General features: G+C 46.1%; 2 protein-coding genes across 15 annotated transcripts in view; one reads left to right on the forward strand and one right to left on the reverse strand.

Moving 5' to 3' along the window:
• The window catches only part of LOC135905854 (uncharacterized), a 210,523-nt gene that overhangs the window by 22,574 nt on the left and 159,999 nt on the right, over nt 1-27,950 (forward strand). For 3 of the 10 annotated variants that reach the window (XM_070524507.1, XM_070524508.1, XM_070524510.1), the window contains exon 1: nt 5,585-6,688. The exons of 2 other annotated variants lie outside the window; for them this stretch is intronic. The gene's annotated coding sequence lies outside the window, so the exon portion shown is untranslated. Of the gene's footprint in view, nt 1-5,584; nt 6,689-22,112; nt 22,177-25,658; nt 25,937-27,950 lie in introns of those variants that run through there. 5 more of the 10 variants (XM_070524506.1, XM_070524509.1, XM_070524513.1 and 2 more) reach the window with 3 other exon arrangements.
• LOC135905855 (uncharacterized) overlaps nt 1-27,950 on the reverse strand; it is a 163,623-nt gene that overhangs the window by 1,764 nt on the left and 133,909 nt on the right. For all 5 annotated transcript variants that reach the window (XM_065436967.2, XM_065436966.2, XM_065436969.2 and 2 more), the window contains one exon: nt 646-704. In XM_065436967.2, the coding sequence (XP_065293039.1) occupies nt 646-704 (59 nt within the window). The remainder of the gene's footprint in view (nt 1-645; nt 705-27,950) is intronic.

The following is a 27,950-nucleotide window of genomic DNA, read 5'->3' on the forward strand; positions in this document are numbered from 1 at the left end:
CAAGGAGGTCAACCATAGGAAAGTCCCATTGGCTCCTATACACTGGTGATAAGGGAAAGGAGGAATAGAAAGTTTATGAACAAAACAAGTGTCCTACTAGCCTTATCGACAAAGCTAACAAATATATCGCCTTGCATTAGGTTCGGACGCATTAGTTACTTAGATACATCTCAAAAGTTACGTTCAGACAGTAACGGAAGATTTATCGCCATACATAAACGCGCTCGTGTAAGTGCCATGTTCTGTTAAGTTTTCAGACCTGCGGTATTGTTGGCGTGGGTGCTTCATAGCTGTGGGGTGGCTAAAGGTAAGCAGAGACCCGATATTATAAATTACAGTTATCATGGCAACTAAATGAGAAAAGAACAGAATATAAGAAAAGTCTTTAGAGGCACTGTCAGAGTTGTTTGATTACGTTGCTTTAAACACACTGGGTGCTTCTAGCGTGAACATGTGTAGGGAAGGAAGCTTATCTTAGTGCCGACAAATGGATATCTGCTGTAAACCTAAATTCATTATGGGATTTAATTGTGAATTTCACCAACTAACTTGTAATTTGCTTTTACGGAAACAATAAATTGCTAATATGTTAGATGTTCTTGTCAATACTGGTCATACATTACGATTCTAACAACTACTTCTCACCGCTCGTCAAGTGTGACCTGAAGCGATGACCCACGGCGTCTGTGCGGACACCACGGCCCCTGAAATTGAAGCCGCGAACAGGGTCGCGGGTTATATTACCGGCTGCATTAAAGAAAATAATGGAACCATGGTCGTTCACCGAGCATTCAGCTTCAGCGCTCGCCAAATAATCTCGAGGGGAGCCCTTGACCACGACATTTCTCACATCCCGTGTGCGACTTTCAACAACGGCCGACGTCCACCAGAGTTACTCGGAACACTTTGCACACGCCGTATCTTCACAAAATACAACGCACGGCCTCTGTCTGCGGTCGTCGCAGTGGACAACGCGGAGCCTGGTTTTGCTTGAGACAGGCAAGCAAATATACTTCACCATGTTGTACGTTGTCTGCAACATGGCAGCCAATGTCGTCTCAATGTAGCGATCGCAGGGACCCTCAACGAGCCCTTCACATGCGCATGTATGTTATAACTTGCCATCATTTACATTTCGGTACGAACGGTACCGCCTTTGTGTGTCGCCTAACTACTGAGTTCGTCTCCTCAAATACTATTGATATTGCAGAACTGGAAACTGGCCGAATTTGGCATTTGCTCCTGCTTAAACTGTAGCGAGCACAAGGAAGGACACAAGTAGTTTACACACAAGAGCTGACTCGTGAAACTTAGTCATTCTACTTCTTTTGTGTGTGTGATACGGTGGTTCTGTTAGGGCGTAAAAATAAACTAACGCGCCAAATAACTGAGGCCTTCAAAATCGGCAAGCTGTTGTATAGTCACTGATAAAGAATTTACCTTTTCGAATAACATGTGGCCTTTAGATATTTGTTGCAGTCTCTATTAATGTTCTGCCCATGCGCGTTGCGGTTAAGCGGGGTATATATATAGGTGTAATGTTTTCCTGAAATAAACTGACTTTGGGTAAGTCAGTGCTTGTTTCTAATTTACCTGTGTCGTTCGTTCTTTGAGTGCACTACAGTTTCACCATAAATATGCTAACATATAGCATATTATGCCTATATACTTATGCTATATAAGTTGTGTTGTATGCTTCATGCTATGTATGTACATATAATGCGTACATAGCGCATAATGCTTCACGTATTGTTAATTGAAGTCGAACAGCACAAAAAATTGAAATGGCCATGTAGCGAATTACAACCATGCACTAATTAACTTTGCTTTAGCTCTTAACCTGTACGCCGAAAGTGAAACCCAGAAGTGCCATATCTGCCTACCAGAAGTCCTGAGACTAGCATCACTGTCGAGATATCCATACGCAAACTATGCTTAATTTTGCACTGACATTCCGAACTCATCAAGGGAGGCTTTTCTAAAACCGTTATTTCGAACACCAACCTATTTCGGACCAGATTCTGGAGACACAGATGTAAAAATGCTTGCTATTCTTAGAATCTTCGTTAAGCAGGTATGACTTCACAAGTGATAAATTTCTCATGTCAACACGCCACATAAGTGAAGAAATAACATTTTTGTTAGTAACTTTTTTTTCAGTTATAGCTATCTGGACTTTGCGGGTTGCCGCGCAAGTAATGCACGCTTTCTTCGTATAACCGATCTGAACAAACCGGATAACGCTTTAAGGCAGTCTTGAAACTTAAAGAATTCTCAACTGAATAATACAAAAATAAAATAAAACACGGTATACTGCAAACGCGCCTGAACTAACGCTTGGTATACAGATTCATGCCCGAAAAAGAACGCGAAACGCGGTACCATTAGGAGCAGAGAAGACAAGGCGCTGTCCACTCTTGTCCTGTTTTGCATGGAATGTTTCTTTTTTACCATCACGAACAGGGCATACATATGCGTAACGCACGTATTTGAGCCATGCCGGGGGTATTGGGTCACAGCATCTGACAGGACAGAAGCAAACATGGTTGACGAACGCTTCTGAAGCTGTTGGAAAATACTTCCGCTCGGCAGCGTGAGACTTCGTCACCCCTGGGGACATGCGATATTTCCAACAAGGAAACAGATTATTTCCAACGAGAAACCGTTAGGAGAAAATAGGGTGTTCGTATGATAAGGGCACCAGCATGCTGTCATACTTGTTACGATATCGATCTCTTTCGAAATGCGAGAATCTGGGGTCGTCGAAGGACGGGAGTTACGAGAAGCAGAGGCGCTCATTGCATCGAAGACAGAGGACGGCGTCTGCTGCACGCTCGGACACCGCTTGTCAGGCGCGTGATTGTTGGGACTTGCCTATCGGACAAGTGTGCGCGTCGAAGCTATACTTAGCTAAGTCTCTTATATCGTTTAGATTTACGTGCACGTTAAACAATGCCAGGTGGGAAAATTTATACCCGTGTCCTCCATCACGGCTTGCCACATAATCAGATCGTAGTTTTGGCACGTAAAACCACAGAATTTCTTTCTTTTTTCTTGTCTTTATTTTTTGGTATGTTCGCCATGCGCGCTCCTACTTTCTTTCTTTTCCTCCCTTCCAAGTTCTCCCTTTCCTGAGGTGTGCATTAGCCCAGAGGCGATGTTCCTCCGACTAACCTCTCCTCCACCTTTCTCGCAATATTGCCGTCGAGGCGGTTTGTGTCTAGGTCTAACATTGGCGCTCTTTGGCCGCACCTGGCCCTTGCGCCAATAACATACAATAATAAGAATATTTCTCGGCCTTCCGCAGATTTCCAGTATCATCAGAATGGAACAGAAAGAAAGCGACTTGTCCCGACATGGCGGCGCCCAGTCTGGCCACTTGAAGGCCAAACGAGTTTCTGCCCCGTTTGCCACCTCCACGGGAAGTGATCGGTTTTAGTGATCGACATAGAGGTATGAAGGCCTTGCCAGCGACAGCACAATAGGCTGCTAGCTTGGACTGGCGTTCCTTCGCGCAGCATTATGTCTTTTTCGTTTGTGGTAAATTGCGTCTTGAAACGACTGAAACAATCACTGACACGCGCAAACACACGGACGGGGTAAAATGACAAATTTTAGTGGATACAATTGTAGCGAAATAAACGAGTATATAGAGACACGTGTGTAGGGCCGATCGCCGGTGGTCCATTAAGGCCAAACTAAATGCACGTTTGCCGGCGCATCAAAGCTCACCCCGCCCGCTTTGGATTTGCCGCACCTCGCGAAGAATGGCAGCATGAATGTGCAAGACGCCCGCCAGCGCACGCCAACTTAGCTCACTAGTTTTGCCGTTGTAGGCATAGTTTGGTATTGTTGTGATGCAGCAAGAGCACCGATATTTATCTGGAGAAAATATCCGTGCTCGCGCTGCGCTTCGACACGTATTATCTGTCCCGCACAATCTGCGCATGCGTAGGCGCGCAGGCGCGAGCTTTCGCCTGCCCTCAAGCGTACATGTTGTTCGCCTGTTACAGAATGGGTGCCAACGGAAGGGAAGCGCAGTAAAGGAGGAGGAGGAGGAGGAGGAGGAGGAGGAGGAGGAATGAACGTTTATTGTAAGAAACAGCGAGAAAGTGTTCTTTCTTCGCCCTAGGTGGGCGGCTCTCTTAGTCCAGAAAGCCGCTGGAGGACGGCAGAAAATTAGGTGGGTTGATGCAATTAGGAAATTTGCATGTGCAAGTTGGAATCGGCTAACGCAAGACAGCTAGGGGTAATTGGAGATCGTCATCATAAATCATAATCGACACTGGGAGAGGCCTTCGTTCTGCAGTGGACATAAAGACAGGCTGCTGCTGCTCCTGCTGCTGATAATGATGATGATGGTTATTAAGGCACATGGGCCCCTCGTTGTAAGCACCTTCAATATGCAGAGCGTCAATATGCAGAACGTCAATATGCAGAGGAACGTTCTGCAGGAGCATCCCGTGTCACTTCGCCTTCTTTTCTTATGACAGCTGGCGCTCTGATGCGCCGTGTTAGACTATACTATCTCCGGTACCGCCCAACTATTCTCAGCCGTTTCGTCGTGCCCGCTAGGTAGAAATTTTTAGATCTTGTACCGACTTCATGATGGCCCAAGTTAAACATACTGTAACATTTCTTCACTGGAGGCACATAGTCGCTTATGACGTCACAATCCGTGTTCCTCTCACATACTCCCTCGTCCACTACCTACGTAGAAACCAACAATTGCCGCGTCGTACGTCCGCGTCGAACGGCCCGCGTGGAAATCATGCCTCACGATCATCTTCAACGCGTTCGTCGTCGTGCTGTTATCATCACAGACGCGTACGTGCGCGAGCCACACACACAAGTACTGAATTTACACGTTGGTCCAGCTGGTATCTCTTTGCAGAACTACGAACAATGCAAAGTATCCAGGTCTCCGCAAAATGCTTCGCATAACGTGCATCCACACAGTGTGTGGGATGTGCACATTTCTTTCCCTCTCTGCAGCGCAGAGTTCTAGAGACAATTTTTGTTCACACCGGTGCCGAGAAATCTGCCGGCTCTTCGTTCTTTCAATCTGTTTGGAACTCCTTTTACTGTAATTCACTGATACCGAGATCATCAACTCACGACTGCTGCGAATGGAGTAAGCCAGGTATCGTATTGGGGTATGAAGGATGAAAACAGGGAAGCTAATTCCATGAAAGAAGAGGAGCCATGAAAGAGGCCATGACCTGAGTCGCGAAAGTTTCGGTTCAATCGCACTTCCCTGGCGACCTTCTGCCCTTGGCGTCACCATTACGACGGCAGCTGCTTCTGTTTTTACCCTCTTCACGATTATTTTACACATTACACAGCTAGGGACCAAGGGAGCGGCTCGCCCGCTCCACTCACCGCGTACTGTTAGGAAAACTACAGTATAGGGAAGCGCGCGACACGAGAAAGCGGGAAAGAGGGACACGGGCTGGTCTTCCGGCCGACGGGATCGCGGGAGAGGAGAGGAGCGTACACGCAGCGTCCTCTTTCGGGGGGTCGGGAAGCATCGCCGCTCGCGCCGGCGCTCGAAGGGCCAGAGCAGCGGGCTCTTCATCGGGCGCCCATCGCACGGCTAGCAGCCTCTCGCAATCAATGTGCTCCGGCATTGCGGCCGAACGCGGCGTGGCGGTGCCATGGCCACCGAGTCCGAGCCGGGATTGTTGCCGCAGCAGCAGCGCGTGGCGGTGCCGCAACAGGAACTAACTTCCGCTCTTCGCTCGCGCCGGAAGCAGACGCACGGACGAAGCCAGCGTGTCGTTGCGGTCGCTTCAGCGCACATCCGATGCTGTCGTCGATGAGCAGGTGTCGTTTCGCCGCAAGTGAACGCCAGGCCGAGGTTGTGTGGTGCACAGTCACTCGCGCCTTGCAGTGATCGGATTCGGACTCAGAAATAGTGGCAGGAATGCCGCACTTTTTTTACGAATGAGTTTTTAAGCCACTTCGGCGAGCGAAGGACATTATCCGGTGACATATTCCGGTCGTGGCGCAGCTCAAGCCTGCATTTACGTGTGGGACGTGTGACTGAACGCCGTGGTTTCTGCCAACGTAAGGAGTGCCTGTGATACCAGGAAAAGACGACTCCGGTGTTGTGGTCGGCGTCTGATGTGCTCGTGATCTGACGCAAAGGGACCCAAGACGCTGGCCGATTAACCAGGCTCCTCACGGAGGAATTATTCGTGCACATTGGCTGTTGGGCTACGTGTATTCCAGTCGACAATTAATGCACTAATACCCACTTGCGTGCCTGCCAAGGACGTGGTAGACCTTAATCGAAACTTTCGCTTTGCACCTTGCTCGCTTCAACTGCAGGTCGTTGTCAGCATTTTTGTTTTTACTTTCATCTAGTGCTCCGCGCCGTCGAACCTGCCGCCGGAGCAACAGTTGACGACTGCGAGCTCTTTCGGGGACTCTGTCCAACAGGTACGCTGCACGGGACGTCTCCAGCGACTGAGACAATCCGACTCTCATTTGGGAATTTATTTGCTTCGTGCATACGGAATCAGCTTTAATAGCTGGATACGTCTAGCGCTCTACGCTCACATAACTGCTCTTGCTCAAGTTATTTGGCCAGTTGAATAGGCATCTCGTGTGTGGCCGCAGCACCTTCTCAGCCTCGAGACAGCTGTCTGGTGGATTACTGCCGAAGCTTTCCCCGAAGATCACGGTGAGTTAAATATTTTTCTTTCATATTGTCTGTGTCATGTAAACAATATTATCAGTATTGCTGCAAAACTTCTCGTTTAGTTAAGTTTCGCCCTGCTCATTCTGCATGTTTGTGAGCTCCGAAACAAAAACACCCCTATTTAGTGTTGCTCACATGTCATGACCTATTTCGCGAGGTGTTTGCAAATGATGCCAAGCGTGTCAAAGGTGTTAGCGTTTACCGCATCATGCAATTTGAACCAATGAGGGCGGGAAAATTGCAGATTGCTGATTGGCAACGTTGTACGGATGGTGTTTGATCTCAGGTCTTCGCCTACTATTGCGCACATGCATTTCTGAGTAGACTTGTATTCTTGCCGTGCCTTCCTCGCATCAGTCTGTACTACGATAAGATCGGAAGAAACCAAAATCAAATCTACAAAAAAAAGTACAACAAGAAAAAAAATATCTGAAGTTGACCTTGCGCAAGATGTAATTAATCTGACAGGGTTTTACCCAAGAAAAACGAAATCGAGTAAGACTGATCTATGAACGCGAAGGCTTAGTTGAAGTTCCTGCAAGATCTTATGTTAAGAAAAGAGAACACGTTGATTTTGCGCAGAAATTTTGCGAAGCAGTCATGATGGATTCCGAATATTGCGAACGGGATCAGACAGAGATCTGCTTTAACAAAACATGCCATGTTTTCTGTGGAAATCAACCCAATTGCGTGGAACACTTCTGAGACGACTTCCGAAGGATCTTTTTGCAGCGACATCGCGTGTAGTCTTTTGTGACTTTGTGTTGAATGTACGTCGCGATGATATTAGTTATGTTCGTTCGAGGAATACAAAGAAACGCGATTGGATTTCTTAGCTTGTAGCAATGCTTTTGGGTGACTTACGCGCGAAATAAATTCAAGAACTGGCGAGATGCATCGCAATGACATGCATATAAAAAATAACGCTAATATTTAAGGTATGAAATTTAGTGCTAGGAAGAAAGTTCGAGTAAGCACACTTTTATCCAGATGTGAATTGTTTACATGCATGATCAGCCTTCCCTTGCCAATTTTGTGCATTAGCCTTTCCAGAACACTTGGAGATCTGGGATTTTCTGGCATTTATAAGTCTGTACCTTATTAGTATCATATGAACAAAAAAGAAAATTGTATTCGTTCCTTCACAAGAGCGAATTCTATGAAAAAAAAGCAAGGACTAAGATGACAAACGAATATGTACTATCTGTCTGCCATTAAGCGAATGAATCTCAACCAGTACTCGAAATATAGACGCATTTCTTGTCGACCTAGTTGAGGAAACTTAGCTGCGCTTGCCTTGTTTGGCCTTATCTACGCATATGTGCCAATTGGCGCCCGTCATCAGCTAGAAAGAGATGGTACAAGGGTGAGTTTTACTGGGTGTGGAGAAAATTGATATACATGACTTATGAACTCATGCTGGCCTAATGAGCCGTATAATATCGTTAATAAACGCGAAAATGAAACGGCAATGCGGTTATTTGATACGCTTAAGCAACTTGCCAATTATAGCGCTGATGACAAACTATTGCTTAACTGGTGAATTGTATATGTACACATTTCCTTTATAAGCGAATAAGCGCACATGAGAAAAGAAAAAAAAAATTCTCGATGTTTCTGCAGAAAATACATTTGGTTAATGCTCACCTTGCGGCACTATTCGCTGCCAGCTTTGCAAATGAAGCTTAGAGAACAAGTCCCTCATGTCTTTCTTGAAGAAAAAAAGGGTGGGAATTCGATCATCGAAAAAGGAGTAGTGTGTCGCATAAGATTTTAAATAGGCGCTACGTCTTCACCGATGTAGTCAGGCCTTCGCGATCTCCACTTAAGCCTCTATAGAAAACAGAGATCACCGACCATAGAACTGTTTAGCCTCGAGGCACCTATTCAAAAAAGCTGCCGAATAATTTCTTGCTTTCCAAACCTTACCTCGCTTTTGGAGGTGTAATATCACCCGTTTGTAATTGACGAATCAGATGCGATCTTAGACATAAAGTTAAAGGCATGACTAGTGACTCCGTGAGCACCAGTACGACTTAACAATACAGTTTTTTTCTTGAACAAGTTGGTCTCTAGATAAAATAAGAAAATGTTTGCGCAAAAAAGCGATGACAAGAACGCAGTGCAAACGGGGTTAGTGCTGCTCCTACTCTGGGCATTGTGTCCTTGCCATATTATATTAGCGCTGCGATTTTTTTAGGTGCTATTCATTTCTTTAATTTCTAAAGATAAGTGCTGGCGCTTATGTGCTAACCTCATTCGTATTATTGCGAGAAGGTATTTTACTCGCGCTGTGTTGTCCTCTTGCTATCCTTCTTCCTTCATCCGTTTTTGTTCTTCTTTCCGCACTTCAGTGCTTGGCGCTGCAGATTCCTATATTTATAGAAAATAGCTTTCGGTAAGCATCTTGTATGCCATACTTAAAAGCAGTGAAGTCAATTAATCGACCGTTGTTCGGTAGGAAGGACCTGGGCAACCTTCTGATGATGCTGTACTCATCCTCTGTGTTAGAGGAAACAGTCGGCTGTGCAATGCGAGACGCCACGCGCGCGTTCATTGTTTCGTCTTAGCATTTCAATGTAAGGCTGGCTGGTGTTGTGCATTGTGCTCAGCGGAAACATTGTCGGGACAGGCTGACAGAACAGAGCCCCACTAGCTGCTACATAGGGTCGGAACGACATCGTGCGCTCCGCCGCCGTGCGGAGTGTCGATACCGGCGTACAAAGTTCATCCATGACCTTAGAACAGACCAACGAATAAATAATAAAATCCGGCGTCGTACGAATAGATTATGAGCCCACAGTTGGACAAGCTTGTGCCAGCCGCTAGACACCCGGAAGCCACTGTCCAGCATATGAAGAACCGTACGCGAATCGCGTTCCCTCTCTGAACAACGCTTCACAGCGCTGGCGCTCTTCCAGAGGCGGCTGGATGTGGATGCTGCAGAAGACTTCTGTGCCAGGATCGCTGGCCAAGCAATCGATTCAAGCTCTTCAGCGCCCAGGCTCGACAGCCCCCGTTTCGCGCGACTGCCGCATGGATCTCCCTTTCACAATGGAGGGAGGAGCTTGATGAAACTCTTGCTCTGTGCGGGCCTTCTTTATCCCAAGGACCAGACGGAATATCCTATTAGGGTATAGAGGCTTGCGCGAGTAGGTCATGGTTCATAACGGCGGTGTTTGCGTAGCGCAGGGCAATCGTGGGCGCGTGAAGTAATCTGACTTATCAATGATGTGCTGGCTCTGCGTATCCTCTTTTTCTGTGTGTTTTCCCGTTTGCCGCGCATATATATTATGCTCGTCCACAAATGAGGATCAGTTGGATGTTAGCGCTCTTTACTAGTCCCTGTCCTTCCTTTCCTACTGTAGTGGGCTACGCAAACACCACCGTTAGGAATGTCCTGGCCTCAGTGAATGCGCACGAACGGAACTGTTGGATATCTACAACGTATATTTTGGCAAGATGGCATAGTTCCCGAAGAATATAAGACATGCCGCTTGCTCACACTCCTGAAGCACGGCCCACTGTAACGCTTCTCACACCCCACAATAGTGGTGGCCAGCTGTGTGGGAGTGGGAAATGACGATCTTTGCCCACTTGGAGCGGCGCCTATAGAGCACCACAACGTGTATAAACTTACATGGCTGGTTTCCGATGAGGCCACTCATCAAGAGAGAGCGATGTTGCGTTCGCTGCGCATGTCCAGCGTCAAAATTCACGTAAAAGATTATCTGAAACTTTGTTCTAAGATGTCAAGGGGGCATACGATAACGCATCTAGTGAATTTATTTTCGATGCTCTTGAGAGGGGTCGCCTTGGGGTCGCGTCTTTAATGGATTTCTGATTACCTATTTAAGAGGTCGTTCTTTGTGTGAACCGACGATGGCAAAACCGCACTACACGACACCTACCGAGCCGTTCTTCAAGCCGGCATGCTACGGCCTACCCTACTCAATCTCACATTCATTGGCCTCGTTGAACATCTGCCAGCATCGATCAAGATATCAATGTGCACAGAAGACATGCGTGTATGAACTTCAGGTGTGCGACGTCCTCATTTACGTGCAAGGCTTCAAAAAGCTGGTACTATTGACAGGGCCTGCATCCGCAACATAGGTCTCGAAATCTAATCAGACAAATATGCACTCGTTGCATTCACTCCCAAGCTAATGACAAACCACACCATTTCTATAAGCGATCAAATTATTTTTTATGAGAAGACTCACAGATATCTTGCCATAATAATTTACAGAGAGGTCTCATGTAGCCTGCCGGTTACCTAATTTGAAAAGCACCTGTCAGCAATGTATCAGCTTTTCAATTTCTGGGCGGGAATACTTAAGAATGTCAGTGCATGCATTGCTGGAATTTTACTGGGCAGTTTTTCTCAGCTTTTTGAGGTACAGTTTGCCGCTCTGACTAATAGTTGCAAAATTAATCTTCGTGCTCTACAAGCTATTCACTCTCGGAGCCTCAGAGTTTGTTTTGGTTCGGCAAAATGCGCGTGAACACCGGCGACTATTGCAATCGCCCGGGGCCAACCAATACAAACACACATAGCGGTGCAGGTGCTAAGAGTGTGCACAAGGCCCTTTGTTCGAGGCCGTTTCCACCGTCTTGCAGCACTGCCGCCAGAACGGCCACAAGCGTAATTTTGTGATACGATTTCCAATTATTACTTCAGCTTTCTATCAGGCTTCACCCCCGCTACTAAGCCATCGATTCCTCCATAGCGTTTGGTTCGACCTGAAGTGCGCCTCACCGTAACAATAACCAGAAAAATATTTGAGCTCACATCTCATCATATCAAACAACTACATCTGCTCTTTGAATGAGAGGTAAACCATTCACGTAAATATTTACACTGATGCATCAGCAACTCCACAGTGTTCGTCTGGAGCCGTGGTTTTCCCCGCGAGAGACACCAACATCCCTCTCAAGATGTGCCGTATTACGACATCAACCACCGCGGCACTTGCCGCTCTTCACGCTGCACTTCCTCTCGTCAGCCAAGAAAAACCTCGAATATAGTCAGCTACTTGAAGGCAGAACAGCAGTCTTTGCTATCAGCTCTGAGGTGTTGATCACATGAACAACTAGTATTTGAGATTAGATGACGAATCGATGCCTTAACTGAGAAAGGACACCACATGACATTTCAGTGGCTTCCAAGTCACGGCGGCGTTAAATGTAACAAACACGCCGATAACGCTGCTAGGTTGGCTCTTCAAGGCACGAAATAGGAGTCGACACCGTCATTAAGGGCAGATGCTGCTCGAAAACTTCAAATGTTCATGGGGATATCACGTTCTACGTGGGATACACCCAAAGTTTCCTGAGAAAGCGGCTGCACAACCTGGACTATTCTCTCCGCCTTCGCATTCCCGCAGGACTCTGCCGATGCGATGTTACCCTGCGTTGTCTAATGCGGCTAGGAGTGGCTTTTACGAAGTCTTTAGCTTTCCGAATGTGATAGGGCAATGATCCGATGGGTCTCGTGTGTTGACTGGCATATTGAGAAAGTTCTTCAACACCTTCTCTGTGGCTGTCATCGCTACAATTTGTCGAGACGATCACTTGCAATCGCGATAGTGCGCTTTGATCAAAGGCCTTAAACAGAGGAACTCATTTTGAAATATCGTAAACTTACGAGTGGTTTAACGGTAGGGAAGAATAAAAACAACAGGATTGACGCTTACTTAGACTTATGTTTTTTGGAAAGTTGTTTACAAAAGCAGTAATTTGCGCATGCGTAGTCAAGCACATCTTAAGGTGCGGTCATACAGGGCCAACAGGGCTGACGATGAAGAACCTTTCATATCAGATGTATCCAAAGACCGTAATGTGAACAGTTCAGAAAGCCTATATATTTATCCACGAACGCTATGGAGGGGACACTTACACATCTGGCCGAGTGTACGAAAATCTGGCCGACTTCTGTGGCCTGACTTGCCAGTCTGTCTTTTGAATTGCTAAGAGCAACCCGTACTACCAAACAACGGAATGCGCACGCATTTTTTACAGTGCGCAGACAAGTGCGCACCACCCGCCACGACCTTCAAAGACACTGAATGCCCCATGAGACTGTCTTTTAGACACCGGCCCGTCTGGCCAATGTAAAGTTTTCTGCAGCTCAGTGGGACTCAATACACCACCCCAAGAGCACAGGAAACAAAGTCCTTTGCATGTTTTTTTTTCTTTTTTTGTACAAGCTCGCTTGTTCACCTTACCTTTCCCATGGCCATTAACCAGGGAGCACAGCTCAGATAGCTTACTGGGAGCTGTGAACACGACATCCACTCCACACTTCCTACCAATCTTTTTAACATTGTGTGGAACAGTATGCACATACGGCTTAACAACAATCTTCCTTATTTTCCGCTTTTTATGAGTTTTTGTAGCCATTGTCCTCTTTAACTTCTTAAGCGACTTGCCCCCCACACCAATTAGCAGACTAGGTGGACGATTCGACCTGGTCAGGCGACTCACTTGCCCGCTAAGCTCTGCTCGATCGCGTGACTTTCCCAACGAACCAAGGCGTGACATAGCAATAGCTCGTTTTACTATCTAGTCTGTGGTTATTTATAAGGTAACAGACCTTTCTTAGACAGTGGGGAGAATTCCCGACACACATGATCGACCCTATCAAAAATACTAAGTAATTTCTAAAAACGACAAAGCATCATTATCTGGTTGATCATGTATAAATTATTTAAACACTCTAATATGCTGCTATGACCAATGTAGGCGAAATGTTAGTCGATATGTTCAAAAATACAAGGATGTCGTCAACATATCTGCAGAGTTTTGAGACAGGTTGTGCCACAAGCTCTGCTTGCAATTCGCAGTCCAGTTTGACTAAGAAAACTCATGGGCCATTCCGCTCTGTGAAGTTGGATGACCAGCGAAGCTGTTTAGCTCACGACACAGAGCGGACACAGAGTTTTGAACAAAGGCACGAACATATTTATTGTACTGATGGGCGGTCATTGTGACGACACGCACGCACACACATTCTCGCATCACGTCTGTTATTAAATGTCTCTGTCACATAAGACAATGACAGGCTCATAGACCATTAAGCAATGGTTCGTACCACAGTAAATAAAAAGAAAATTAGCGCGACCTCCCCATTACGACGACAGAAGAGAAATGAAATTTTACGCTCGAATGATGAGCTGCAACGGAACCAGTTGTGGAGGTAGAAGACGATGTTCAAACCAATAATTATGATAATAGTTCTTGTTGATGAAGATTATAGTTTTCTCTTGATAATGAATGGCTCATACCCGCGTAAACGCTGCTTCCTCATTACGGCAATATAAGAGAAGTGAAATTCTACGCTGGAACGATGAGCGGCAACGGAGCCAGCTGAGGAAGGAGTCGACGACGACGAACGCGTGAGCCGTGGCACGAGCGCCCTTCCGCGGTTGCGCCGAGAGGCGCCAACGAGCTAGTTCGCGGGTTGTTCACGAACGACGGACGTGTCCTAGCCATATACGGCTTCGCTGTAAAATATTTCACACAAAACTAGGGCTGCACGAGAACCAATGCATATGCCCTTCTTTAGCACAAAGGTTTAATTTCAAGTCTCACAATAGTCGACCACAAAGCTAAGGTTAGAATTAAGAAATTCCAAAACGTTATCTACATTGCTTGAAGAATGATTTTGAAAGGGCACTTCCCCATAAGAATCAATTGCCTCTCGAACACCTAAACACAAATCATCGTGGGGAACAGATTGAAATAAACCTTCAACGTTAGCTCCAGGTATGCCTGATAACAGGCCTTGTCGTCCGAATGCTTAAATCCGTGAAGGCGCGAAAAAAAGATTATGGGGTTTTACGTGCCAAAACCACTTTCCGATCATGAGGCGAGCCGTAGTGGAGAACTCCGGAAATTTCCCGTGAAGGCGTGTCCGAACACTTCAATCTCACGGGGTGAGTCGGTGCCAAAAATTTAGGTGTCGCTGCAGGTAGGAACTGACGTTACGCTGCCAGCAGCCCTTTTCAGTGACTATGACCCGAATGGGACTCACAGCTTTGTGCGTCTTTGCCGAAAAGAATACTTCGAGAACGTCACCCTTGCAAGACTTCCTTATATTGGAGAGACTTTCCAGTTTGATGTCGGAAAGGAACGCTACTGTCCTACATTTCGCCTTGGTTAGGGCCTAGTCATTTTAGAATGCCGACATCATAAGCCGTCGCAGCGGAGGTAGACGATGACACTCTTGCAGTTTTCAAAGACCAAAGATTTGCACAAACGGTTCTAGCCTTAATTGATGTTTAGAGTGCTACAGCTTGGTGATAATATACCGGGATACTGACCAGCTTTGCTTCCTTTCTTTTTCTCTCTCTACTTTTCTATATCTTTACCTCCTCCTCCCTTCTCTCCCCAGCGCAGGGAAGCAAAGTGGATTCTTCCTTCTTGTTAACCTCCCTGCCTTTCCCCTTTCTTCTGCCCTTTCTATTTCCATACAATATAGCTGTTTTTGGCGAATACCTTCCGACCAATAGGATGGATAGGTGAGCTATTTGGTAATGCATTATAATAAAAACTTAGAGCGTTGAAGAAATGTGTAGAAGAGCGCGTGTGGTGTGTTTCTACTTCTACGCCCTTTGTGTTTTTAGTGCTCTAATTATTTATTATAACCTTCCAACCCGCATAGAAATCATACACATCTGCTTTCTTTACTTTAAAATATTATTGCATATTATTCCAAGCCAACCTCAAACCCCGATTCATCTTACAACCAGTATTGATCATCGTTAGCAGGTTGCCCATGCAGATGACGCTATTTTTCGTGACGTGGCCGAACTGTCTGGGTATTTGACGAAACTTCGCAAAGCGTGACATCGTGTGAAAAATACTTAGATCTATGGTACTACCTTGCGTAATTTCCTAAATACCAGTCATCGGTATCACACGTAATTAGCTTCTCTTATTACCTTCTCAGACTCATCTTCCGACTATTGCAAGAAGACAGCGTTTCCGAGCTTTGTACCGAACACAGTAATTGATTAATCGTCTGCTTCATGTCCAAAGACGCCTAAGATATCAGCTTAGAATATAAATAATTAGACACGCGGTGTTTTTTTTATTTGTACCGAACACAGTAATTGATTAATCGTCTGCTTCATGTCCAAAGACGCCTAAGATATCAGCTTAGAATATAAATAATTAGACACGCGGTGTTTTTTTTATTTCTTTCTGAAGTAAACTTCACGAGCAATGAAAGTGTTGACTGCCAACTGGAAGTTTATTCACATGTTTGGAAGAAAGATTATAATGTTGTTGATTTGCAGATGTTTGTGCGACTGATGTGCGCATGCCTATGCTGAAAAAAGGTATAAATGTCCGATGAATTTCAAATAAACTTCCAGTGGGCAGTCAGCGCTTGTCTGTGTCCGTGGTGGTAGACAGGGCTTGTCTTTTTCGCGCTGTTTAATCCCAGTTCTAAGTATGAACCAACTACGAACCCTCATCAAGATCTTACTAATGAAAGTGTGAATGTTGCTTTTGTTCGAACGGAGAACCGTCTGGCATGCACGAATGCAACGCAGTCTGTTTTGCAATTCATGTTGTCTTTCTTCGCATTTAATGCATGTCTCATTTGACCTATCTAAGCAGGTCATCTGGCGATGTTGCGAAAATCCGGCTACCACTAAAGGACGTCGCGAAAATAGCTCTAGGCTGCGGGTTACCATATCACATGATGAAAGACACTGCGCTCACACGTCGGAATTCGAAACACTCCTCCGGGAGATATTGCCCGCAGCATAAAAGCAAAGTTCTAAGAGCTATCTCTTGACATTGATCTTGTTTTCGCAATGTTAAGAAAAGCGCTACCAGCCTGCTTACCGCTTGTTTTGGCAAGGACTTGAAACGTCTACTCGTTCAGTGGCAGTCTAGCAGGTTTGGCAATTCGCGACAACCCTCCGTCTGGATGGTCGTTATGGACACTCAATCTCTTGAGTAAGGGCCGTGAGAGTTGAAACGGTGCGTTGGGAAAAAAAGCGGACTCATTTCCTTGAACTTCTAGCAGAAAAAATTTGCATTCTGTCGAGTTATACTACTTTATGCGCAAGCAGTTATCAAAAGGCATTTGATTCTGTAGAGGTGCCAGCAGTCATGGAGGCATTCAGCAGTCAAGGAGTAAAGGAAGCATACGTCGATATCTTATCAAATATATGTACATACTCTACAGATACTTTAATCTTCTGCAGGAATAGCTGAAAAATGTCGATCAAGAAAGAGGTCATCTTGTATAAAGGGGGTATTGCGCTAAAAACACACGAACAACAGAAGTAGAAGTGGATAGGATTGCACTCCTCCTGTCCACTTCGACTTCTGTTGTCCGTGTGTTTTTAGCGCAATACCCCCTTTATACAAGATGACCTCTTTCTTGATCGACATTTTTCAGCTATTCCTGCAGAAGATTAAACAAGTTACAAGTTGAACATGCGCCAATTAGCCCAACTTGCCGTTCTACTGAAAGAAAGAGGTCAGACAAGGAGACAATCTCCAGTGTTAGTCACTGCAGGCTTAGAAGTCTTTAGTCCTTCTACAGGGAAGGATTAAGAGAGGATCAATGGCAAATATGTGAGCAACTAGCGTTTTGCAGGCGACACTGTCCTGTTCAGCAGGGCAGCAGATTACTTCCAAGAAATTATGGAGGACCTAAGTCAAGAAAGCGTAAGAATAGGGTAGAAGATTAGCTTGGATAAAGCAAAAACAATGATCAGGCTTGGCAAGAGAACCATAATTCGTGATTGGCAGCCAGCATTTAGAGTCTGTGCAAAAGTACATTTATTTAAGTCAATTACGCGCAGGGCACCCTTACTATAAGAAGGAAATCTACAAAAGGATAAAAATAAGTTGGAGCGCATACGGTAGGCACTACCAAATGATGACATGCAGCTTACCGCTATCATTGAAAAGCAAAGTCTACAGTCATCGCATCCTTCCAGTATGAGCATAAGCGTCAACCGAAAATTAACTTCCCGACAACCTACATCAGTAGGCCAGTTCGTGAACCATATGTTCCAGCACATTTTCTATGTATACTGAACTGCAGCCTTCTCGCCTTGTTCAGCAGCAATGCACGGCTTCAGTTTATAATTCAACTATGTTAACACATCTGAGATATACCCAGACACATTTCTGGATAACATCGCTGCCTTTTCCCTTTCTTTTCTCCTCCTCCTCCCGTGCGGCACTGTAGAAAAGTATCCGAGGGCACCTAAGCACTTCTTATGAGTTGTGAATGCGAAAGCCTCAATGTCCAACTTAACGCCGCCGCTGAGTGGTCCTTCGAGTTACGAACCTCTCGAGGGCAAGCCAGCGCGTTCAGTGGCTCGGTGCGTTTTGATTTGGCCTTACCGAGGTGCAGTTAAAACGCAGGCGAGAGCTTGGGCGGACAAGGAACGCGTGGATAACACAGGCTTCCGACAGCGAAGGGGACGTGGCGTCACGGCGATGCCCTCTCCCTTCACGCAACATCTGGCGGGCCAGCACGGCAGCAAGCGTTCCCTAGTGCCCGCTCGGCTCCGTTGAGTCACGCACGTGACGTGGCGTCGCAGCCAATGGGAATTTAGGTACCGTTTCACTGCTGCAGACGCCGGCTTTTCCTCTCTGTGCGACATTTGATGCTTTCGTATCAAAATAGTATACTCATAAATGGCATATGCAGTCGGTATGTAAAAAAAGCCCTTTGCATAACTTTTCGCTCTCTCTAATCTCCTCTTGTTAAGTTTGGAATGGAAGCTGAAAGTTTAGAACCGGTGCTTCTGAATGGCACTTCTTTCCCCATCTCTAATGGTTGCTTCACCATGACGCTCCCAAAGTGGGCGCGGCAAGCCTTACTTTTCGAAGAAGCCGCATATATCAAACGTTTCTATTTCCTCCGCAAGCCTCTGGATTTTGAGATCACTTCTGAAGTGCTTACCAAAGCTAAAACTTCAGCTGAAACCTCGCCCTGCGCTGAGTACCTCAAGCAGACGAAATGAAAGTCACGATGAACAAAACAAAGATAAATACCCTTCGGACTTCTTTTTGCATTAAGACAAGAGTAGCGTAACGGGATATGAGCTCCGCGCTCTGTCAGCAGAAAGAGGAGTAGATCAAAGAAGTGATAAAAATAAGGATAAGGAAAGCTTTTAAAGTAATGTTACCTTTGATATAAAAACGACACCACGGAAGATGGAAACAAGAGGAAATGGTATATAAATTCCACGCGAGTTCAGTGGATGCTGTAGCACTTGCGCCGTGTTTTATTTCAAGCTTCCTTATTGATTTCGTTTAGAACGTCGACGATAGAAATAATACTTTCGTTACTATTTATGAGGTATAAGTTGTTACCATGGTTTGTACTTTTTTTAGGCATCTTAACGGTCCAAGGGAATTTCCCAAGACAGGATGCCGTTTGAAAGGAATGGTATACAGGGAGATCTTGCGCTTGCAGGTAATGAAAGTTTACCGAAAAGTCAGACAGTTGTTTCGAATAATGCCCCTTTGTCAAGGGTAGGAAATTCATGTGTCCATTCATTAACTGGAATCAAAAAAGCATAGGTGTATCTGTGCGTTTGCGTTTTTTTTTCTTCTTGAATACTTAAACGTCCCGTATAGCTTGCCTATTTAAGTTTTCACTCTGATCTACTTTGCACTGCACATTGCGAATCACATGTTTTATCTGCTCGCCTCAGTACTATACACCTTTCGATTATTTCCTGAAAAATCTTTATTGTTGCTGCGACCAAGGAAAGGAGGGGAGGGGGCTTTTCTTTGCATTATCTCATTGTTATCTCCCTTTGTACAGGTTTCGTGCTCCTTTCGAGTTTGTTTGACATAGCCTGATATTTGACCATACTTTCCTATTTAACCTTGTGCCTTCCTACATGAATATACACGAAACTTGGAAGTACGTTTATCTGGCCACTACTGAACTAATTTTGGATTAACTTTGTCGCAATATCAAGAAAATGGTAAACATTTTATTTTACTTATAGGAAATTCTCTTACAACTGAAAATCATCATGTTCCCAATGACTGCATGTAGGCGTTTCACAGTTATTTAATTACGCAAGCTATGGCTCTCCTTAAGTTAGGTCGTCCTTTGATAGTACAATTGTTTCATTGTGGCCAATACAGGGACATACGCGCTGAAATTCTTGGCACCAGTATTTAGATAAGCTTGGACTGCTTGTGTCTTTACACTTACGAACCTATTACAGCGAAGCTGTATATGGCTCAGATCCCTGGTTTCGTCGCGTCTGTGTGTATTAACTCTCCTCATGTGGACTGATCCTGGTGATAGTACAGAAATGGTCCAAGCTCAATCGCACATATTTCTGTGCACTCGGGGACCTGTAACGCACCCTTGAAGTAGCCTTGTCACACCTGGGACCTAAAGAGGTCCCAAGCACAAGGGTAAGAACAGATGTTTTTGAAAGAAATGTTTTGTACAACTTATTCATAAAGGAGTGTTAGCAGGAAACGAAGCAGCACATGCTGTCGCCCGAGAGCATACCAGACGGGATTTACTGCCGCATGGTCTCCGGAAAGCGACGAGGGTGGAGGACATTCCCATCAACTACGCCGTAATATTGTAACATTACCGACTGGAAAGAAGACAATATCCGCCACCTCATCCAAAATTAAGCAAGGAAGAAGCCATCTCCCTCTACAGACTACAAACAAATACGTATGTACATGGAATTATCATGCACCGAATGCACCCCACCAAATTGTCATACCTATGCCGGTGTTGTGACGTACCAGACACGTTCCCACACATGGTGTTGGTGTGCCCGCACTGCGAGAAAAACAGTGAAGATGATGCCTCAGAACCGCTACAAGCGATCGAAGAAACGTGGGAGGCAATGTTAAAGGCACAGAGCCTGGAAGATCAGCGAAGTCTGGTGGACGGGGCCCGGGCTGCAGCATTAGCCAATGGCTTTCTGGACTAAGAGAGCCGCCCACCTAGGGCGAAGAAAGGACACTTTCTCGCTGTTTCTTACAATAAACGTTCATTCCTCCTCCTCCACTGCTGGCGAGTTTGTCCTCGTCGTCTTCTTCCTCAGCTGGCTCCGTTGCTGCTCGTGATTCCAGCGTAGAAATTCGCTTCTCTTCTGTGGTCGTAATAGGGAGGCCGCGTTTGCGGGAGTATGAGCCATTGCTTAAGGGTGTATGAGCCATTAATTGTCTTGCATGACGTGGCGGATACATTCAGTAGCAGAGGGGATACGTGAATACGTGTGGGTACCTGTTATCACGATGACCACTAATCAGGGCAATAGATATGTTCGTGCCTTTGTTCAAAATACTGTGTTACCTTCTTTCGTGCACTAAATAGCTTCACTGCTGATCCGCCTTCACAGAGTGGAATGGCTCATGAAATTTTATATAATATCCTGTTTGTTTGTTTGTTTGTTTGTTTGTTTGTTTGTTTGTTTGTTTGTTTGTTTGTTTGTTTGTTTGTTTGTTTGTTTGTTTGTTTGTAGATTCAAACTCTTCTAAGATAGCTATCTTCGTATGCCCATTTCTGATGAAGGGCGGGCCACCTGGTCTGTCATCTGAAGGTATGCGCAGTCTGGACAAATAATGTTCACTTTCCTTACAAGGCGTGTTGATGGGCTTGTTGGCGCAAGACGCTCTAGTAATGTGTAGTAGTAAGCAGATGTAGCCGAGCATGGTAAAGCAAGCCCTCTTGCTATATCGACCAAGCTAGGGCATATCTCTGAACGAAAGCAGGCCGTGCGCATGTTTTTATAGCCCTCCTTAGAACAGAGTGTACCTTTCATGACAAGTTTAGTCAGTATCATGTGGGACATGCAGTGATGGGACACGCATTGACCTGCGTATTCTTTATCAGTAATTTGAATCAAAGGGTTCTATTGTCACACCAATTACAGGGATGCATGAAGTGCGATCGCGCCGACAAGGAATCGACGGCGAACGCACGCCTCCTCAGGAGACGTGCGGTCGCGTTTGGCCGCTGAAAGGACGAAGCTAAGTGGATCCCGCTGCGCTCAGTCGGCTCTGTCGCAGCCAGGGCTGGCTTCCGGCATGAGTGTTGTGCGCTCAGGCATGAGCGTTCCCGAGCAGTTGTGTGCAAACCGCACCGTGGTTCATAGGCTGGTATCAGTGGAACGGACGGTAAACATCAAGCTACCGATGATCTAGGGCTGCACAACTCGAAACCTTTGATGACCAGAATCAACTTCTTTAGGAGCCTGGTGCTTTAGTGGGGAATCTTGCATGTTTTCCTGGCAGAAAGGTCAGTCTACGTCCGGTATTATCGCGCTCGTTGTTATCCTCAACACGTCTTTGAACCTAATGCATTCCGCCGCGGACCGTATGTTGTGCAGCCCTGGTTAACTTGCTTATTATTTTATGTTTGTTCCAATCATGTGATTTGCCTCGTGCACCATCGTGGAACGACACCCGCAACGCCGCCGTTCCCGCCGCGCGTGAGTCTCGCGTGCTGCGTGGCGCCATGTTCGCCTCTGCGTCTTGTCAGCACAAGGAGCTCGAGTGCGACGCGAAACCTTGCTATCGCTTTCCATGTTTCGGGCGATACCGCCTAGTTTTCTTTGTTACACCTTCTACTGTCGAAATTTTGCAGCAATTCCACATTATTATCTTTTGAGTTCTGTAACACACTCATCATCTTTACTTGACTGGTTTACCTCAGAACAATATGATAAGAAGAAAGAAAGCAGTGTTCCATCCGTACTTGACCATCATTACGCGTTTCACTACAAATCTGCATTTCGGTTTAGCCACCGCCGTCCAATCAAGCCAGACAGACAACGACGTGACAAACGTATTCATAAATTATGCGGGACCAAGGACCAACGCTGTTGCGGAATTTCAGCAGATACGCTGAAAATGTGCATTTAAGGCGTAAAATGTGCATTTAAAGTTGTGATAATAAAAAATCCGAGGGACACCTAAGAGCTTCGCATGAGTTGTCAGTGTGAAGACATCAATGTCCAACTGAACACCACGCAGCGGTCCTTCGAGTGTCGCGCTGCGAGTAATACTTCAGAGGCTTGCAGTGCTATGGCTATGTTATCGAGTGTTGTGATTAAATTGGTGCGGGTAATTATTTTATTGCACTGTTTCTACTTTACCATGTTGGCTGTAGAGCAGAATCACTTGGACGATACTGCTGATGGACGCCGCACGCCACTGATGTCCTGCGCCACGAGAGACCCCGCGTCGCCGTATGTGCTCCGTCCTGGCGAGCACGGAAAATTCGGCGCACTGTTGCCGCAGCAGGTTTTCCGATTCGCTGGCTCTGCTCCGTCGAGGCGCGCTGGTGACGGGGCGTTGCAGCCAATGGCAGTGTAGATGCCGTGTCGCTGCTACAGACCCTGCCGCATTTCTCGCTCAATGAGCCATTTCATGCTTTGGCATCAAAAACGCAGATGGATGGATGTATGAAAAACTTTATTAGGGTCCTTTAGGGCGCGCACCAGCGCGCAGCGGGCCGCTCCCACGTCGGGACAGAGAGGCCGAGTCTCTCCGCCGCGTCGCGGGCCCGTTGGACAGCCCATAACTGTTCTTCGAGGTTGGGGCTGTGTAGGACCGCATCCCAACGTGAAGAAGTGTTGTTTTCATCGCTGTGTGACGCGGGACATCGCCAGAGCATGTGAGGTAAATTCACTAAATCGTTGCATAGTGCACATGCATTTGTTGTCTGAATTTCGGGGTACACCTTGTGAACAAGTAGAGGGTTTGGTTAAGCCCCCGTCTCTAGAAGCCTTAGTGTCAAAGCCTGAGGTCTATTGAGTTTGCAATGTGGGAGGGGGTAGATCCTCCAAGCCAAGTAAAAGTACTTAGTAATTTCGGTGTACGAGGAAGGAGAGTCCCGATTGTCAGTACCCCCAGCATCACGCTGCCCGGTAGCTACGCAGTTGATGATCCCTCGCGCAGCTCCATGTGCCGACTCGTTGAGGTTGGACGGGGCACCCTCGATCTGTCCCATGTAGGCTGGAAACCAGATCAATGTGTGTGGCGTGACCTCCTTGCTTCCTAGTATCCTTAGGGCCAGCTCGGATCAAAAACGCAGATGACCATATAAAACACCTAGTTCGTCTACTCTTCGTTTACTGTAGCAGACGATTTATGTTACCGCGCGTTTCCTTACTACTCGGCGCACACCAGTGGACATATACCATCCCTCCTCCGATTTGCCTTTGCCAACCGTGCTTTCAACAGCACTGCACAGCTTTACTGAAGAGAAATACAATCTTTGCCGCGACTCACTTCCCGCATCGCTTCCACTCTTCGCCGCCTAATTTGGTTCGCCTGCGAAAACACCGAGCTAGAAGTCGGGCACCGCTAGCCGCGTCGCGCGCGATGCTTTCATAAGCACGCTGGTCGTCGGTTTCGTCCACGCAGGCGTAAACAACGCCGCGGTTGTCCACCCGCACCGCCCCTTCCCCACTGCGCCCTTTTGCTGGGCCGGCGTGCGCCCAAGCGGCTTGGCTCGCTTGAGCTTCGCAGTGACTGTGGCCACGCGCTCGGTTGGTGGCCGGGCTCGAAGCTTGAGGGAGCAGGTTAATTAAAGCCGAAACACAATCTTCTGGCCGGCGGAGCGAGAGCGCGGGACAAGTCACAAACACGGAACCAGAGCTCCTCCTCCTCTCGCATTCTTCTCTATTAGAACAACGCGCTATACATCCTTTCCCATGCGTCTCTGAAACCATAAACTGCTTCTATTCCTCGCGCAGTGTAGAGCCTTCCCAGATCGGCGAAGTTAGGATGGTTGAGGGTCGCGAGTTAGCCGTGAGCAATGAAAACAAAAAAGCGAAGTCACATTGTTGGGCGCAGTTGGCGAAGTTAGCAAGCAGGACGGAGCTGTTCGAGACGCTAGTGCAATTAAGGCTGATGATTTTTTTTATGTAATTCAGATGAATATGAAGCGAATATGGTCTAGGAGACACGTTTAAAAAAGCAGCTGGAGTTAAACCGTGCCAGACTCCACGGACGAAGATGAATCGTTACGTGCGAAAGATGCAGTTTGCTCATCCGATTATGCAAAAGTAGTCGAGGTGTAGGGAACGCCTTACGCAATGTTAGAGGATTGAACATTAAGCGTGGCCGGTGTACTTTGTAAAGGAAACAATAAAGGCAAGTGCTTGAGTTGCCCAGACATTTATGTTACTGTTCCAGTATTGCGTCGACATTTAACTTGTGGTAATCGGCGGGTGATTTGTCTGCCGTAACGACGCGTCTGTCCAAATTTCCCATTGTAATATCGCCCTGGATGAAACCAACGCGAGTTCGTTGTGCGACATCAAAAAATGCGTGGTTTCTATCTGTTGTGGTCTATATATCCTGCGAGAAGCGTTTAAACAATTTCACCACCATATCTAATGTTTTGTTCAGTGCTATCCTGAGCCTCCGCAGTATAAAGGCAATGTACGGCACCGCTTTATCTTATAAATCGTTTCTGTATACGTAACAAATGTCATTTCCTGTCACTTCCTGGATAAAAATAAGCGGAAGATAGTGATCATAGTGAACTTATAAAACCTATTTGTTCTTCTTTTTTTGTTGACCACCCCTGCAAAGTTGTATGTATATATATGTTTTTTTTAATATCAACCGCTTTCTTCTTTATTTCACGTCCATTTATATTAAAAAAGGAACTATACGTCACTCGTGATATATCGCATGTACAATTTTGTTACCCATTCATCTGGAATTCATCGTGTGCAATTTTGTTTTTTTGTTTTTTTGCAGCTACTAGAGTATGTCCCTTGTATTTGGCTTATCTACATGTCTGCAGTTGCAGTTGACCGCTGCAGCTGCTCACGTATATAACTTGCAGTTTATACGTAATGCTTTTGCTCCAGCTGTGAAAAAAAAAAGACGCTTCTGCTGCTTGTGTCTCGGCAGCGTTTTACAGTTACAGCAGTATCACTTTTTTATGCAAAAGCCACAAACGGACCATTGAGCGAGAAAGCCGGCGGCGTCTGTAGCAGCGAAAGAGCGGCACCTAACTTCCCGCTGGCTGCGACGCCAGGTGACGCGAGCGTGACGCTGGCTCGGCCTCGCGCTGCACGCACCGCCACGGGGCACGCAGCAGCCGCACCGTCGCCGGCCGCCACCGGGGGCCGTGGCGGAACGCGGCCGCCCACGCCAGCGAAACCGCGCAAAAGGAGCAAAGAAACAGGCAGCGCAATCCACCATCGTCGTCAACTCACCCAATACACGGTGAGCGGAAGGAGCCTTAACGAAAACATTACTCGCGGCGCAAAACTCGAAGGACCGCTCAGCGGCATTCAATTGGACATTAATGCTTTCGCATTCACAACTTGTGAGAAGTGCCTAGGTGTCTTCGGTTTTTAGTTTACCTTCTACAGCGAAGCTGTGAGCCTCCAGTTGGTCAAAAATGTTCGTGTCCGTCAGCAAAAAAAAAAAAAAAGTCAGCCGAAAGAAAGTGATATGTCCTTTGGGATCAGACAAACAACACGCAGCTCAGTATTCATTTCAATAAACAAAAGCACAAAACAAGCTTTAAAACCGCATGATGGATGATAAAGTGCCAGTGAACAATGGGAGGGACGTTCCTTCTCTCCGCGTGTGTTTCCCGGTAAAAATTACGGTTGCATAAGCTGCTCCGGTGGGCAAAGGGCAACAGCAGCATACGAATCAGTGAGTGACGTCACCAAACTTCGTATGTAAGAGAGCTGCCTAGCAACTCATTAAGTTCATTGCAAGACCGCTATGGGTAGACCATGCATTGTTAAGATTCCCGAAGAGCAGCGTGATTACGATGAGCGTCGAAGAGTGCAAAATCATAATGCCAACACAGTGGTGTCGTGCTATGACTAGGCAAAACAATAAAACATTTCATATCTCCGTCGACAGCATTTGAGTGGTTTTCTAACAGCTTTGCTGGCCATCAGTTTTTGCAGGATTGGGATGGCGAGTCAATTTTTTATGTTTATTTTTTTCATGCAAGTTGTCGTGCATATATTTGCACATGATTGCTTTGTATTTTCACCCCTATTGTTCGTTTTTTTTTCTTTTTTTTGCCCTGAGCAGCTTTGTCGTGTACGTGTTGCCCAGACTCTTCACATTCGGAGACAACACTTTTCATATGGTGCTCCTTCGTTGTATAGTAAATAAACCAATGCGTAAACAAATCAAATAAAGCAAAGAAATAAATGGAGGGTAAAGTGTAGATGCGCAACAACTTGTGGAAATGCTACTTTCAACATTTTTTCAGTACTTCTGATTCTTTTTTTTTTTGCCCTTTACCCGTTTTTTGTTTATATCCAGCACGGTCTGTGATGGGTTCAGAGTCATTTGACATGAATCAATTTATTTAGTTTTAGTTGCTGTCAACAGCCTTTCAGCCTCCGTGACAGCTCACTCCTCATATACACAACTTAGTTTCCGCAATGGGAGCACAATAGTGCAATCAAGGAAACATTTGTCAAATGACTAATAGTATAGCGGACAAGCAAGTAAACAATGACAAATCTGACTGTGAACAATACTATAAAATCACACAAGAATGCATGCAAACTTTCAGGCGAGATCAGAGAAAAAAATCACTGTTGTGAAAGATAGAATTGTGTGTTTCTTGCAGTCGTGACACTGGACACGGTAAACAAACTCAGGACAAAATGTACGCACACACTTAGTAGATTTCTGAGATGGTATGCGAAAGCGCAAGGACGTGAGCCAAGTGGCGCTGTCGAGGTCTCCTCGAACACCTTGGCGTAGCAATGTCATGTCACGATCAAGCCGTCGTTCACGCAGAGTCACAAGACCCAATTCCGCCAATATCGGTACATAACTATAAAGATGACATCGGTCAATGTATCTGTCGTGGACAATGCGCAAAAAATTACGCTGCACTTTTTCGGATGTGTTGCTGCCAGAAAGTGACACACAGTTCTAAACAACTCACACGAGCTCTAGTTGTGAACGAGCCAGCCCACAGTAGCGAGCAGCAATACATTGATGTCCCGAAATTTCTTTTGACTGCAAAGCTGCACCAAGGGAACGTCGGGCCAAGTGAACAATATTCGACGCACGTAGAGAAAAGTGCACCTTGCTGTCTATTTGAACTTCGAGAATCCTTGCACGCGATGCGCAAGGTATCTCTCCCGCCGAAGGCCAATAATTGAAGTTCACTGTCTGAATCTTCCTAGTGAACGGCATCCCTGAAGAAGGCTCAGATTAAACCTGTTGAGTAAGCAGCATTTTGTAGTGG

Source organism: Dermacentor albipictus, chromosome 8 (genome assembly GCF_038994185.2).
Source record: "Dermacentor albipictus isolate Rhodes 1998 colony chromosome 8, USDA_Dalb.pri_finalv2, whole genome shotgun sequence".
Lineage (NCBI taxonomy): Eukaryota > Metazoa > Arthropoda > Arachnida > Ixodida > Ixodidae > Dermacentor > Dermacentor albipictus.